At 39.3% G+C, this 16,861-nt stretch overlaps 1 protein-coding gene across 1 annotated transcript; it reads right to left on the reverse strand.

Moving 5' to 3' along the window:
- Positions 1–1,092: 1,092 nt before the first annotated feature.
- LOC137255680 (polymerase delta-interacting protein 2-like) lies at positions 1,093–14,653 on the reverse strand. The gene is made up of 11 exons (XM_067793169.1): positions 14,515–14,653; positions 14,054–14,117; positions 13,194–13,291; positions 9,799–9,898; positions 9,260–9,329; positions 8,822–8,929; positions 7,123–7,259; positions 4,942–4,968; positions 4,539–4,664; positions 3,693–3,772; positions 1,093–2,649 (listed from the first exon to the last, which is right to left on the reverse strand). The coding sequence occupies exons 1-11, from the start codon at positions 14,607–14,609 to the stop codon at positions 2,532–2,534; spliced, it is 1,023 nt and encodes a 340-aa protein (XP_067649270.1). The 5' UTR covers positions 14,610–14,653; the 3' UTR covers positions 1,093–2,531.
- Positions 14,654–16,861: the final 2,208 nt, after the last annotated feature.

The raw sequence follows: 16,861 nt of genomic DNA on the forward strand, positions 1-16,861 counted from the left end.
TTACGAAGCTGAACATGGCATTTAAAAAACAAAGAAAGTCTGACACATTCAGGGTACATACTACGTAGTTTACAACTTGTAACACTTGTTAGTCCTTAACAAGCAGAGGTTGTGGGGTAGCCTAGCTGTCACAATGAACACCCAGGTTCGATTCCCCACATGGGTACAATATGTGAAGCCCATTTCCTGTGTCCCCCTCCGTGATATTGCTGGAATATTGCTACTAGCGGTGTCAAATTGAAGTCACTCTCATCCAGCAGATGAGGTGGTGGGGTAGTCTAACAGATTAGTGTTTGATTTCCCCAAATGGGCACAATGTGTGAAGCACATTTCTGGTGTCCCTGCAATGATATTGCTGGTACACTGCTAAAAGCTGCATAAAAATAAACATGCGCAACATGCACAAAAAACGCAGTGAATGCTGCATTTCTGGGTGGCCTGCACTCCGCAATGTGAATGCTGCATTTCTGGGTGGTCTGCACTCCGCAATGTGAATGCTGCATTTCTAGATGGCCTGCACTCCGCAATGTGAATGCTGCATTTCTAGATGGCCTGCACTCCGCAATGTGAATGCTGCATTTCTAGATGGCCTGCACTCCGCAATGTGAATGCTGCATTTCTGGGTGGCCTGCACTCCGCAATGTGAATGCTGCATTTCTAGATGGCCTGCACTCCGCAATGTGAATGCTGCATTTCTAGATGGTCTGAACTCTGCAATGTGAATGCTGCATTTCTAGATGGCCTGCACTCCGCAATGTGAATGCTGCATTTCTAGATGGCCAGAACTCTGCAATGTGAATGCTGCATTTCTAGATGGCCTGCACTCCGATATGTGAATGCTGCATTTCTAGATGGCCTGAACTCTGCAATGTGAATGCTGCATTTCTAGATGGCCTGCACTCCGCAATGTGAATGCTGCATTTCTAGATGGCCAGAACTCTGCAATGTGAATGCTGCATTTCTAGATGGCCTGCACTCCGATATGTGAATGCTGCATTTCTAGAAGGCTTGCATACAGCAAGTAAATGAGATCACAAGCTGAAGCACACTGTGATTTACAATAGCAATGATCATTGGTACAAGACAACATGGTTTCCTTACAACACATGTTTATTGAGTCAACATTCGATGTGACAATGCATAAACATATTCACTAGTATACAATTTCCTCTCACATGACACAAAAATGCAGATAATCAATTTTTTCATGTGAGTATGTTACCACAGCAACTGCAGATGATAATGCAGAGGTATGTTAACATCTTGTGGACACTACTCTGCAACAGACCACAAGAGCTACTGGCAAACAAGGATAAGTTGGACTAGTGCAGAGAAAAACAGAAACAGGTTTTGCACACCAATGAGTAATCCCATTTGGTTTGTGAAAGGTGGTGCAGATGTAGGCTGGTGCATGTGCACTGAATGAGGCTGCAACTGATTCTTTGCATAGCTGACACGCTTTGCTAATAAGACTCTTGTGGTCACGCACAACCTGGGACCCTGTGCTCACAATGGCAGGCGCCAGTGGATGGCACTTGTACTTGCTAATATGTGTCAATTGTCAGGTAGGTGCTCAAGTTATCCTTGTTGGTCAGTAGATGAGACAACTTCATCACAACAGTTCAAAAGTAAGGGGGAGTTTTAGAATCAGAAATTTACAAAACGTGTCAGAAGTGAGGATACTTCACTAGTATCTTTGTCATACTTACTCAACAACTTTTGTATAAACAAGCAAGTGCGAGTGTAGTATATGAATTCTTTTACTTGTTTCATAAGTATGACTCTCATACAGTGTAATAATGTCTTTGCTATTCTTTGTTTCTAAACCATATTTGGCACTCCATATAAACACTGAAACATCATGACCAGTTGGTAAACACTACAACTGTCTACAAGCTTCAGCCTTGACATTGTTTCTGGTGTGATGTCTTTCCAGCCTTTCAGCAAATTCAAATGATATCCCTGGGACAACCATGTCAGCCACTGTGCACATACATTTTGTATATACTTTCTCATTTCTACCCCTATGGGTAATAAATTGATCAGACTGTTTTCTTTCAATAAATATTCTAACACCCATATAGTTCAATTACTACTACACATTCATGTAACAATCTCTGTTTAACTGTGAGACACTCATTTCTGACACAGTCTGTCATAATTTTAAGAGTAATGTCATCATAAAACAATATGCATTCACACTAGCTTAAACCTGAAAGTTAACAGCAAGTAAGAGTAGGAAACAGACTCTGAAACAACATGTCCCCAATCACACACACACACCACTGCTCATGCAGAATTCAACCTTAATCTCTTCATCGAACACATGATATGTACAGCTCACAGAACACATGCTATATACAGGCAAAACAAAACAGAGGTATATACACAATCTTTCAAGTGCTCCTCCTCAAATTTACACCCAAGGTGCCAAGCCTAAGCAGTCCATACTAAACATCATTGTCTGTGTTGTCTGTAACCATGGCGACATAACCCAATAACATATCCCTGCTGTAAACATGGTAACAGTGCTAGCTTCCCAGGAAGGCATGGGGGCCTGTGTTGTCTTCGGATTTACTTTCTAATGAAAAAGGAGGGATCTTGCAATCGAAAGTAGTTCCATCTCTTCTCTCCATCTTGTACGTTCCCCTGTTAAAGATATAAACTCCAATTTACCAGCTTGCTCCTGTTCAATGATTGAGATATAAACTCCAATTTACCAGCTTGCTCCTGTTCAATGATTGAGGAACATTCCCGGTCAACATCTTCATACAGTTGTTTTCAGATCAACTTTTTTCTTATAATTCAAATACTGCTGATGTGATGCTAAATATTAACTCACTGTTACAATTCAATGCAGTAATGATTTCTCTAAAACATTATATACCATAACATACTGCAACTGCACTTTTACCTGTAACGGAGCAGAAAAAACAAAACAAAACAAAACAAGGGCCATACATCAGACATCTTCCTTTGACGCTGTTGGAGACATCCACCATGTTGCTCAACACTGTTACAGCCTTTTGTTCAAGAATATGCTTGTGAATTGTTTAACTCTATTTATTACAACCCTACAGTAGGAGTCTATTTTTAGCAACATGACACTTACATACAAGGGACATGATATCACGTCTCCATGGTTGCAGTGGTTGATATGGACCATTTATGACTAGCATAACATCAAAATCCATATGAACTGACTTTTTTCAAAACGTCTTAACTCACTTTCATTAAAATATTCCAGACCAAAAGAGAAAAAATCAGGTCATATTTAGCCCAGAAAAACTGGAAATCATGTCCCTCATATGGAAACATAAAATCTGATGTCACATCTTGTCCATCAAATTCAGAGGCTATGGTTGGCAAAATCTGGTCACATGCAAGGGTTGTAGATGACTTGACGTAACATCACGCCCTTAGGATATATTTGTAGCTATGAACATTTTTCACCATATGGAAAAGAGTTAATATCATGTGAATTGAGTTTTCCTAATTTCCTAATTTCAGTTCGACTAAATTATGCACGTAGAAAACTGCAATATGCTGATATATCAAAACTATATTGCAGTCACTACTGCCTGCTCTACCAGTATCCCAGTAATACTGCACACCTGCAGGTTGTTAAGGTGAGGGATGATGACCTTGTCCTTATATACCAAGGCAACAAGGGACAGAACTCTTACACCTACCACATATGGCCACTAGGAGCTTGTAATGACACATGGCTGCTGTACTGAAAGGCTGGCTGTTCTTGGGATAAGATTGGCTCCTGAAAAGAAGAGAAGGACCATTAGCCTGAACGTTTTGGATGAATTATTATGACTTGATCATACTGAATTATACAATTTCAACTTCACACAAGAAGATAATTGAACTTCCCTTCACTGGAATCCTTCCAGTTTGTTAGGTTTCTTGTTTACTGCTGCACTCAGCAGGGACTGGGAAAGAGAACTTTGACAATGGGCCATTTTCAGGATTATTATCTATTTTCTGAATTAAGAATGGGCCACTGCCCTTGTATCAATAATAAACTTCCAAATTTTAATTGGCCATTTCTTATTCCAATGTGCAAAATGGCCCATGGCCCCTGCCTTCCCCAATTTGTGACTCAGCAATATTCCAAGTATATGGCAGTGGTTCGTAAATAATTGAGTCTGGACCAGACAATCCAATGATCGACAATATCAGCATCAATCTACACTATTGGGATGCGATGACATGTGAAAAGCAAAACAGTAAGCTTGACCACCCAATCACATTAGTTGCCTCTGAGAGCAATTTTTTCGCTGCTGAAGAGCAAATCCATTCCAGATCTTCACAGGTTCTTTCAGGGTGACACATGGAACATTACCATTACTTACCAGCCCTTCAACTCCCTGCCTATGGACAGTCTTCAGGATGCCAAACAGACAAAACATTGTCCCTGACAACGCTATCTTGTTACCTACCTGCCCTGCAACACCCCATCCACAGACAGTCTCCGGGGTGCCAGACAGACTGAACATTGTCCTTAACAACACTATCTTGTTACCTACCTGTCCCACAACTCCCCGTCCACGGACAGTCTCCAGGGTGCCAGACAGACTGAATATCCTCCAATGCCTCTCCCTAAGTTGAACGGTCTCCTCCCCAAGGTTTTCAAGCCTCACACAGTATCTCCACTATAACAAGACATAACATGGTCAAGGCTGCGAATAATTAAGCTTTATCCAGTAATGCATCACTATGTATTCACTATGTCACAGTGAATACAAACTCACAGTGCCATTTAGAAAGTGGTCAAATGTAACATGTCTTTTGATTGGGGATTATTTTTCTTAGGTAAGTGGAAATTAACTGACTTGTTTATTTATATGTATCTTTTTTTCTGACCATCTTCAGTGAATTTGGAGCCCAAACTTTATTTGTGAAAATAAATGAAATAATGGTTCTACATACCCAGTAAACATGGGTCTGTTGTGACTCCTGAAACAAAGAAGGACACATTTGATACAAAACCCTGTTACATGAAACTCATGTACTCACTAGTTGAACAAATAGACCTGTAAAACTATTCCAGCCAAATGCTCCCTCTAAATAGTCAAGCCTCATCTGGCCATAGTCACTTGTGATGCAAGCAATGTTCTAAAGCATTTGTTGTTTATCACTGCACTCAGCAATATTCAAAATATGAGGCAGTAAATAAGTATGGGCCATACAATACAGTGATCAACAGCATGAGCACCAAAGGGGTAAAATGACACACAAGGAACCAAAGTGTCGCTCTTGTGTGTGTTCACTCTGCAATAAACTAACTCTGCAATATTCCAACTAAATGATGGCAACCATAAAATGATCACTTCCAGACAAGACAAGTCACAGATGATTGAGTGAGTTTAGTTTTATGCTGCACTCAGCAATATTCCAGCTATATGGCAGCGGTCTGTTAATAAGAGTCTGGACCAGACAATCCAGTCAGCATGAGCACTGATCTGCGCAAATGGGAACTGATGACATCTGTCAAGCCAGTCAGCAAGACTAACCATCCATCCCGTTAGTCGCCTCTTAGACTAACACAGTCGCCTTTTCTGGCAATCATCTATCCTGGATCTTCATGGATCCAATCCATTGATAAGTACTGCAAACAGCAACACCACATCAACCAAGGCTTGATGACACACTGTAAACCAACTTTGACCACCTGATTTTTTCCAGGGGAGTGAGTGAGTGAGTTTAGTTTTACGTCGCACTTAGCAATATTCCAGCTATATGGCGACGGTCTGTAAATAATCGAGTCTGGACCAGACAATCCAGTGATCAACAACATGAGCATCGATCTGCGCAATTGGGAACCGATGACATGTGTCAACCAAGTCAGCTAGTCTGACCACCCGATCCCGTTAGTCGCCTCTTACGACAAGCATAGTCACCTTTTATGGCAAGCATGGGTTGCTGAAGGCCTATTCTACCCCGGGACCTTCACGGGTCGATTTTTTCCAGGGATTGACTTGGGCCATGATATCATGATCGATTGCAACTAAAATCACACTCAAATTTATCTGTAGCAATTAAGACCCGTGAAGGTCCCGGGGTAGAATAGGCCTTCAGCAACCCATGCCTGCCATAAAGGGCGACTATGCTTGTCGTAAGAGGCGACTAACGGGATCGGGTTGGCCAGGCTCGCTGACTTGGTTGACACATGTCATCGGTTCCCAATTGTGCATATCGATGCTCATGTTGTTGATCACTGGATTGTCTGGTCCAGACTCGATTATTTACAGACCGCCGCCATAAAGCTGGAATATTGCTGAGTGCGGCGTAAAACTAATCTCACTCACTGTAGCAATTAAAAATCACATCCTGCTAACCTGTATGATTTGAAATAATTAACTGTTTAAATCTACTTTACAGAGAAAGGCTTTGTCGTTATTTTATCCTGTCAATGATATTCCCGTTGCCTTCTACTTGTTCTTAATTGTTGAAACATAACTTCAGGCATGGAACTTTGAACATCGTTACACAGTGCTGTACAAGACAAGCTCCGTTGCAAAGAGTATGGTAAACTATGAACCTCTCAGTACTGTGTTGTTTATGCACCGTGTGACACTGTACAGAGCTCATGTTCGGATGTTGTGTTCTGCAACATCATGCCTCCCAAATAACATCTGCTAACTAAACCATATCATTTGATACTAAAATTTGTAAAAACTACAAATGAAGATGAAGAAACAACTGAAATCATTGACCTTGATGAAAAGAAGAAAACAGACACCAATGGTGATGTTAGTAGGGAGATCTACAGATTCAATTACAAACAAAGTTCCAAAACTGAAATTTCAAAATACATGGAAAAATAAAGTTGGTGAGTGGTTGAAGTGTGATCAAATACATGTGACAATGTCTTATTTGTCGTTTATTCCTTTCCATCTGTACAAATATGAACAGGTAAATCTAATAAGATTTGAAAAACTCTCATTTTATTGGTCCCATGTAAGATTTCATCTCTTATCTTTTCTGAGCCAGGTTTATCCCTGCTGATCTGTTTAGTGCATCTTACTCCAAACACAGGTTGTCAATTAGGTGTTGCGATATGCATCTAATACCCACTGATGGCCTGTTCCTCCCTGTCCACCAACCTACCCTGCATCCCATGTAGAATGGAGTGACAGTGACACGAATATTCTCAGTAGTCTCTCGATGAACATCAGACAGCTGCAGCCATGGGTGGTTCTTCTCCTGCCATGCTCGCAGCGTCTCCCGCGCCATGAATGGAGGAGCTGGCAGAAAATCAGTACAAAGGAATATCATTCCTTGTTAATGAGTCTCATCATCTGATTGGCCCTGTCTTGTAAAACTCACCACATTGCATCAGGGAATCTAGGATTCAGGAAATTCCTATGATTCCATGCTGTAGAATCGAACTATAAATTTGGCATGTAGGTATCTTACAGAAATAAGTCAGCTGGCAAACCTGTACTGACATCAAGACAAAGTTTGACACACCAGCTTGTCACATAACAATGTTTACTCTTTCTCGCTTAAAGTTTGACATATCACAAACATTTGACAAGGTAGCACAGAAATATGTAACTTTGTGAATGGTGTACATGTACTGACAAGCACATTCAATCTGATTTTGTTTGTTTGATGCCACATTAGAAAATACTCAAACAAAATGAGTTACTGACATTGCCATTTGAATAATCAAATCAATCCAGTGACATATATTTGTGAATAATAAGTGAGTGAATAATAAGTGAGTGAGTAAATGAGTTAATATTTAATGCCACATTGGCAATATCTCAGCCGTATTGTGATGAAAACAATTCATATAACAAAAAATGAAAATGTTGAAGGGTAGAACTTGTCGACTAGAATATCACAGATATGAACATAAAACTAGTATGAAAAACTAAAACACTGAAATTAAAGAAGACAATAGGATATAAAACATGGGCTATAGATCGCCAACAACTGCGGGTTGATGACCTTGTCAATAGTGAAGGTCATGTGAACCAAAACAGGCAAGGCACACCAACCCAAGTCAGCAGATGGATGACAAATTTAGCCTATACACACCCAAATATACTGCATACATGTGTTATGAATGCTTTCTGTTTTCTGTTTTGGTCCTGTAAACCACAAGCATTAATCCATATTTTTCTTTTTCATGTTCACTGAAGAACAGCAAATGACATGTTAACAAGAGTTAAGGCCCTTGGATCTATTTCAGTCAGAAAACACTGTATTTATCAAGAGATTTATCAAGTGTCTCACATTACCAATTTGAGATGAAAAATTGAGGTTGGAATGATGCAAATGTAAGAGAGGTAAAAACAACAAATGCAAAAAGTAAACCTGGTTTCAGCCAATCAGAATCTGACATTCATGTATGAGGAAAGATAAAGTTCTAAGCTAATTACAGCTGGTAATGTTTGAAAGCAGAGAGAAGCCTTTCCCTCTCAGTATTTAGAAAAAACACTAGATGGAATCATTACTTCTACTTTTTATAACAGAACTGTGACAAATCACTGTTGACATAACATCATCCACTGAGACAAGACATATATGCTATTTACACACACATGAAACCTTTAGCCCTACCTACAGAGGTCATGAGAATCCTTGTTCTCAACAACGCATCCTTACCATGAAATGGGATCATTTAGCAGGCTCACTGGCTTTGTTGATAGATGTCACTATATCTGAATTGTGTAGATTGATGCTCATGCGGTTGATCACTGAATTTCCTGCTACAGACTTGATTACTTACAGACGGCCATCATACAGCTGAGTGATGCGTCAAACAACAAACAAACAAGACATGAAGCCTACTTACAGCTATCTGTGTCATGCATCAGAAACTTGTCAAACAGTTCATGTTGTATGGGTGAGCGCTCTGTGCTGGTGTATGGTAGAAGGTCTTCTTGGGCCACATAGTCCAAGCCTGAAATTTTGCCGTTATCAGATTAGCAGTGAGAAAATGACTTCAGGCCAAGACATATCTTATAAATAAGCATGCAATTCACGTGTAAGAGATAACTAGCTGAGTGTATATACAAACCATAATCATGGCAGTCTTAGTCATTAATACTCCATGCATAATTTTTCTCATGAAACAACTTCGGCAACTACAGAATATTTAAGGGTTTCATTAAGCTGTTCTGATTTACCCCACAATGCTAGAAGTATTTATAACAATCCACACGTTATGAATCTTCCAACTTAATAGAACTTTCAGAAATCAGCAGTTATCTAAAAAGACACTTCGATTTACCTGGAATAGCGTACAGAGCTCGGCTGTTTTCCTGATTACCAAGGAATGTAACGGCTTCCGTCTGTGCTCGCTGAAAAAGAGCAAATGCTGTAACTTCAGCTAATTTCAAGTGCGTATCAGTTCAAGTCGTCACGTCTCATACCTATCTGTTCCTGTTTGTTTCTAAATCAATTCTTAATTGATTGTTTCTTATTCCACACTCCAAATCAAGTCTGGACTAGGAATACCAGAAATCCACATCCCCATCATTGTATGAAACACAGTATACCAAGTATCCTAGCCTGAAAACGCACTACATCAAGCTGATCAGGTTGCAGTGGACATGCACCTACATATAGTCTGGGTTCAAATGAGACCGATACATGAGTAAATATCTCAAACTTGGGATAAGTGCACAGTGTTACCATTGGAGTGAAGCGTGAAAATAGCACACTTTTTCTGTGATGAATTGATTTCAAGTTATTTAATCATTTATCATTCTCCTGTGACTATAAGATAAGGTTGTAGTATGCAGTGCTATGTTGACATGGTACACCTACAATATGAGGACAGTCCCTGGCATCGATGAGCACCTGGTAGTACAGGTGGTTCTTCCCCTTCACCTCCTTCCCTATAGCGGTGGTGTTGTCATCCACATTCCTGCAACACAGAGTGAGTGTTTGAGTGCATGAGTGAGTGACCGAGTTGGATTTTTCACTGCTTTTAGCAATATTCCATTACTATCATGGAGAGCAGCACCAGAGGTGGGCTTCACACATTTGTACCCATTGTGACAATCAAGTCTGGGCCTTTGTCGTGAGAAGCAAACGCTTTGACCACTAGGCTACCCCACAGATCAAACAGATCACATTAAAAGAACTATAAAGTACAAGTATGTGCCTATGTTGATTTGTCATCCCCAACTGGCTTCCACAGGAGTTACCACAGTGGGAGACGTGGGTCTTAAGCCACTTTTAGCAATATTCTAGTGAGTGTGTGAGTTAATATTTAACATCACATCAGCAATATCTCAGCCATATCACTACGAAAATTATTTATATATGAGAAATGAAAACATTTTGAAGAGTACAACCTGTCATGATGGACAGTAAACATACTAGGATATTACAGGTATGGATATAAAACTAGCATGGAAAAGTAAAACACTTTAGTAATTAAAGCAGACAATTCAATATAAAACACAGGCTATAGATCGCCAATGACTGAAGGTAGATCACCATACTTGGGACCAGCAATATTCCAGCAGTATCACTGCAGCTGACACTAGAAATGGGCTTCCCCTATTGCATCAATGTGGAAAATCAAGTTCAGGCCTTCCCTGTGATGAGAGAATGCTTTAATTGCAAAGCTAGTAAATTATAATTATATTCTGTCACAAACTGACAAAGGCTTAAGTATGATACTATTTATGACATAATTTCATATCGGTAATCATTAACAATTCTTCCTGATCGGCGATACCTATGATTATTGATAACCCATGAAGGTCCGGGTAGAATAGGCCTTCAACAACCCTTGCTTGCCATAAAAGGCGACTATGTATGTCGTAAGAGGCAACTAACGGGATCGGGTGGTCAGACTCACTGACTTGGTTGATACACGTCATCGGTTCCCAGTTGTGCAGATTGATGCTCATGCTGTTGATCACTGGATTTTCTGGTCCCGCCTCAATTATTTACAGACCGCTGCCATACAGCTGGAATATTGCTGACTGCAGCGTAAAACTAAATTCACTCACTCACTCTGATTATTGATCTTGTCAGCCAGGATTCCTGAAAAGTTATTGTCTTCTGTTAGTTAAAGGGGCACTGATGCGGAGCATTTTCCGTGGACTGGTGTAAACTTTTGTTATTGTTTTTCTCCCGTGAGTACCCGGATGATATCCCAGAATTCGTGACTGGTTCGTGACCTCTGCTGCGCAGTCCGTAAGCGCAATTGATAGTTTAATTATAGACAGATCAACTGAGGTGACGTCAATTGTACTTCATTACAAATGTATTATGAAAACAAATGAAACACTTTGAAGGTTAATCATCTGCCAGTGGTAGAAATGGTAAAAAACTATTAGGACGGAAAAATAACGAAGCCAATGTACGTCTCTATGTTTTGTCTCATAACCCTAATTAGTTTATTGTCATATTTGTATGATTCTGAAAATTAATAAAAGAACACACGATTTGCTTATACTCATAGTAAATTTCTAACATAACAGCAACATTTATACATTGTATAGATTGCTAATGTGGATCCTATTTCACATACATACGCGATCTAGTGTGTGCTTTCTGTCATACAGATTCTGCTGAATGCTACAACAAATAAATTAAAACAAAATGCAAACAATGAACGTAAAACAGACTAATTTTATAGCAACAGTGTCAGGCTACTACCTTGTTCAAGAATGTATCCATCAATATCCACGTAAAAGAAATCGTATTCCATTCATCTGCAGCTGGTAAATAATCCTGCTCTGTGTCGCGTGTCTCATTTGCGAAAAAGTAACACATCGTTTCACGTCTTTCGTTGGTGAAAACTAGATAAACCTCTCATTGGTCTCCCAAGATAGCACACCTGGCAACTAATTGTATGATGTCCACTATTCTAAGTAATTTAGTTGACCAATATTGAGCAATCAATCAATCAACGCAAGGGTGGTTAATTCTTTGAAGGGAGGATGTTGTTTTTGCACTCACACTTTACGACAGGGTGTAGTCATCTACACACACTGCCTTTTGACAAATCTGCTAGAAGAACAAAAGTAATTAATCAATCAGTGTGTTATCGGTTAATCCTTTGATCGATGTTTGTTTTTGTAACTCAGGTAATAAACCCTCTTGCATCACTTACATGCACATATTACATAACACACAATACATTTGCCATTACAGACCTTAATTTATAATGTTGAGTATTTACTCCAGACAGGAGAAACGCCAAATGGGAACCTTTGTTGAGTAACCGAAGTGGTGTTGCTACTAATTATACCTGTTATAAATTCATGAATTGACCATCAAGAGAATGATGACAAATAACACATGTAGGTTTACACCATCAAACGCGAGTTACAGCAAGGAAGATGTTATCTCTGTGTCGCATGCAGCCTGAAAACACTTATGGGCCGAAACTGTTTTGAGGATACCAACGGAATTTCGTTACATAAGGAATACACACAGGCATTTGCTGTGTACTTTGGTAAATAAGTGAAATAAGTTTTTTTTACGTAAGACAATTTTCAGATTTCTCTACCAAAGCCAAGGTCATCATTTTTTGTTTACGAATTCAAATAAATCAACTGTGTGTTTTATTATCATAAATAATAAACCATTGTAGCTACCATAGCTACCATAGCTACCAAAATTTACGTATGCTATTTGCTATCACAGCTCAACCAACACTCACAACTACCTAAATATAAAGCTTTGCAATCTTCCGTACTGAAACAAATGGGTTGCTACGTGCCTGTAGACATCATATTTTCATGTAACATGATTAAATATAGAGGTTAAAAACACAGAAATAGGATCAAATTGGATCAGTAAGTATACCATCCAAGCATCCGAAAAGAACTACACTGCTGGGATATATGGTTACGATCAGACAAGGAATACCATGGATATTTTTAAACAAATGGCATGTGATGGGCATCTGGCCTCCTGACTGTTTAAGTGAAGAAATTTTGCTAATATGGACAGGAGCCCAGTTCCTTTGTCCGTCACGGTCGAAGGAGTGGGCGCTGACCAATTTGCGGTCTGCTTTCGTAATTAGACCGTTGGCGAGAAGCATTATTCGCTCCGCATCAGTGCCCCTTTAAATATGTTCAACTTAACCATGTTATTCAGGCCAGGAAATCAAGGTCTCATCTTACTTGAGGACAGATGGACTGTCTAGACAGTTGGATACAATGCGTACTACTTGTGTTATCATGGTTACTTACTTCTCCTCAGTTTTTGTGGCTGTGTCTCGGTCATACACCCGTGCTAGCCATGGAAAGAGGACAATGCCACGGTAACCAAATATCCGATGTAGAAACAGCTGAAACAAATATAATGTGCATTTTTTTTAGATCAGCTTGATATAGTAAGTGAATGAATATGGTTTTACGCCATTTTTGAAATGGGCTTGATACACCATACTCATATGATGAATCAGGGACATAGGCATAACAAGCAAACACTAAAACCTATATGCCCCATCCTCATACCAAACTTACTCTACTACAAATAACAGGATTACTTCTAAAAGCCCAACTCTCACTCTCACACTACAGAATACCTCTGTACTCTCATGCCTTTGGCTTGAAACACCCAGTTTTTGTAAATCATGTCACACTCTCATAAAAAAACAAAAATGTGTCAGCCAAAATGAGTTCACATGAAATACATTATAAAGAAGATCACAGAAACAGGTCTGAAAACACTATTTTGAGTGACCTCTATGAGAAGGGAATTTGAAATAATAAATTAGCTTGAACCCCTACAGGGTTTGACCCTTGACCAAGACGGGACCTGCAGGCCATGGGCTCCATCATTTAAAACTTGTCGGGTCACCAAGATGATTAGTGAGATACATACTGTGAAACATTCAAATCTACAACACACATACACACTAGCTGGCCTACTGACACTGCAACTTTATAGGGAATAATAACTAAATTTTTTACATCTTGGGTGAACACATGGCCATTGAGCTGTCAAGCCAAGTCACCTCATCAGAATGAACCTGGGATTCAGTGGTCCTTTCCATAACCTTTTAAAACAAAGCAATCCGTACCACTGACTTGGTTCACCGTCTTACCTGCCCAGTCTCATAGGAATTTCCATGTTCTTTTGGTGTCTCTAAAATCCCAACTTCTGCAAGTCTGAAACCAAATGCAAATAAGATTAGTTGATGCCAAAAGTTCGATTATTTCACTTGGAAAGTTTTCATGGGGTACACGTGTAGTTCCTGTGCCAACAAACCACCCATAAGGACATAAAATATGTGGTTTTGTCATGTCCCCACACCTCGAACAGGTTTTAAAGTACAGCATCAATTGTAACGGAAAGGCTGAACCCAGGAAAGTGCACCACTAAAACTATCGTGTTTCCTCGCCAGGTAGTCTCTTTGAACACACATTTATGTGAAGTCTTTCTAAATTTCTGGTCACCATGCCATCCAAAACATGCAAAAGAGTCTGATTATGCTTCACAGCTTATTACTCTTTATGATCAGTACTGTGAAGGCTTTTGCCACATAACAGCGTTTAAATGGATCACCTGGTGGACAAATATCTGTGACAGGGCTTTTTGACCGCAGTACACCTCATCGGTGCAACAACACGGCAGACGAAATGCCGAAAAATCGACGCCATATTTCACAGGAAGCATACAATTTTTACCTCCCCTTACAACTAGGCTGTGTTCAGTGGTAGAGTGCCTTGTCGTTGGCGCAATATCTGTCGTTCATCACCACTCGCTCCTCTGTTTAAACTTCCAAGACTTGGCTTGTCCCGAAAAAAACACAAGTGGCTCACGAATGGAGTTGTTATTTGTTTTGACCAGTTTAATATTGTTGAGTGGGGTGGGCATGGTAGGGTGATTATCTATTTTCTTGTGCGAGAATTTGCACTCGAGCTTCCAAGAAAATTTGCGCTCGAAACACATCCTTAAATTTGTTTTCATAACCCTGATTTTGATCGCATCTTATGTGCACGAACGCTCACAATGTATATGTATTTGCATGTATGATCTTGATCTCATTTCGATAATTGTAACAGATATAAAATATGTGGATACTGACAGAGACCATGCATATACCTGATACTGATAATTGTTACAAATTTAGATAAGAAAATGCATCTTTTCAACGTTGAATAGCAATAGGCCTGTATTTTCATATTTCAAATTTGAAGAATAGCAATTGTTTTAATTTCATTCAATTCTCTTTTATCTTTATTTGCCTTATTGTTGGTACCTCTGTCATCGTTAAAATGGGTATGTAATGTATAAATATAGACCCATACATGTTTTTATGACTTTGTATTAGGATTCAGATTCCAATGCAACAAATCAAAAGTACCGACTGTAAACACGAACAGCCCCCTGAAGATCGATGTAGGCATTGTTTCAGTATTACTTTAAATTCTGCCTTTTATTATCCAAGTGCTAGTAATTGACAATTATGGAACACTATTTTATTTAACTTCAATAAAAACATGATCTGAGTGAGCGAGTTTAGTTTTACGCCGCACTCAGCAATATTCCAGCTATATGTTCTGTAAATAATCGAGTCTGGACCGGACAATCCAGTGATAAACAGCATGAGGATCGATCTGCGGAATTGGGACGTCTGCAGAAAGTGCAAAATGGATCGGCAAAAGTGATCTCAAGGACCAAACCAGAGGACCACACCTGACCTCATTGAACTTCACTGGCTATCTGTTGAACAAAGGATTGAGACAATGCTTCTGACAGTGAATGATCCAGATTTCCCCGTATATCTGAAAGAACCTATAGATATTTGTATCTACACACCTGCACAGAGTCTACGGTCGGAGAACACCTCATTGTTCTAAAAACCAGGACAAAAAAGTCAGCCACGCCTTTTCTGTCTCTGTCCCAATGCTCTGTAACGCTATTCCACTGAAAATACGATGCACAGAAACAGTAGTTTTCATTAGACAACTAGAAACATATCTATATTTTGGAAGCTTATTTTAGTTAGTCACTGTGATGCCCCTCTGAACATCTTTGATTTGGGTAGAAGGCACCATAGAAATACATTATTATCATATTTATATTATATTATCATATAACTTACTTTACCAAAAAGAAACTAGGCCTGCAGTAAAGTGTAACCCAGTTACACATGTGTACATCCGTTGTGTGACGTAGCAGATGACCCCCTTCCGCGAGGCAGGCTGCTTATTAATGGTTATGATTAACAGTAGTGCTTAGGAGCTAAATCCAAAATCAATTCATGTAAACATGCCAGTACAAATTTCCCCGAATGGTCCTATTTCAGACATCATCATCATATATAAGCCCATCATACAGTCACAATTGTCCAATCAACTCTGATTTGGCAGAGATGACTCACGAATGCGGTTTGTCGCGTCCATTTACGAGAACTAAAAGTGATCTAATGTTTGAGCTGCACATCTACATTAAATCGTTTTGCTTACAATCAGTTGCATAAACGTAGTTCACTTTCTTGTGCATGAGTAATATAATGTCTGAATGACATAGAGCTATCACATCATTCGTAAAGTTCTATAGTGTCAGACGTTTGGAACAATTGCTTTAATTATTGATTGACAATCCCAGATCGTAACATTAGTAAAGATGACTATTTACTATGGTCATAAATTTTATATCAGTTCCTAGACCAAATCATGTACTTTCAACATTGTGCACTAAAAACATCAGTGTAGGATGATTCATGTTATACATGAATATTAAAGAGATAATGTTAAAATAGTAACAAAATAATCAGTGGCAGTTGTTACCTGATAGTTCTTTATTATGCTGCGTGACGGCCTTTCAAAATGACTGCAAAATTTATACAATACTTTAAGAAAACATAACGAACGTCGCCAACTTCACCAGAATATAAAAACAAAAC

This window comes from Haliotis asinina, chromosome 1 (genome assembly GCF_037392515.1).
Source record: "Haliotis asinina isolate JCU_RB_2024 chromosome 1, JCU_Hal_asi_v2, whole genome shotgun sequence".
NCBI classification, from domain to species: domain Eukaryota; kingdom Metazoa; phylum Mollusca; class Gastropoda; order Lepetellida; family Haliotidae; genus Haliotis; species Haliotis asinina.

Coding starts and splice junctions, on each gene's coding strand:
- LOC137255680 (XM_067793169.1), bottom strand. CDS start 14,609: ATGGCGTCGATTTTTCGGCATTTCGTCTGCCGTGTTGTTGCACCGATG. Junction 8,930..9,259: donor AGCTCTGTACGCTATTCCAG/GTAAATCGAAGT, acceptor GCAAAATTTCAG/GCTTGGACTATGTGGCCCAA. Junction 2,650..3,692: donor GCTCCTAGTGGCCATATGTG/GTAGGTGTAAGA, acceptor TATCTTTAACAG/GGGAACGTACAAGATGGAGA.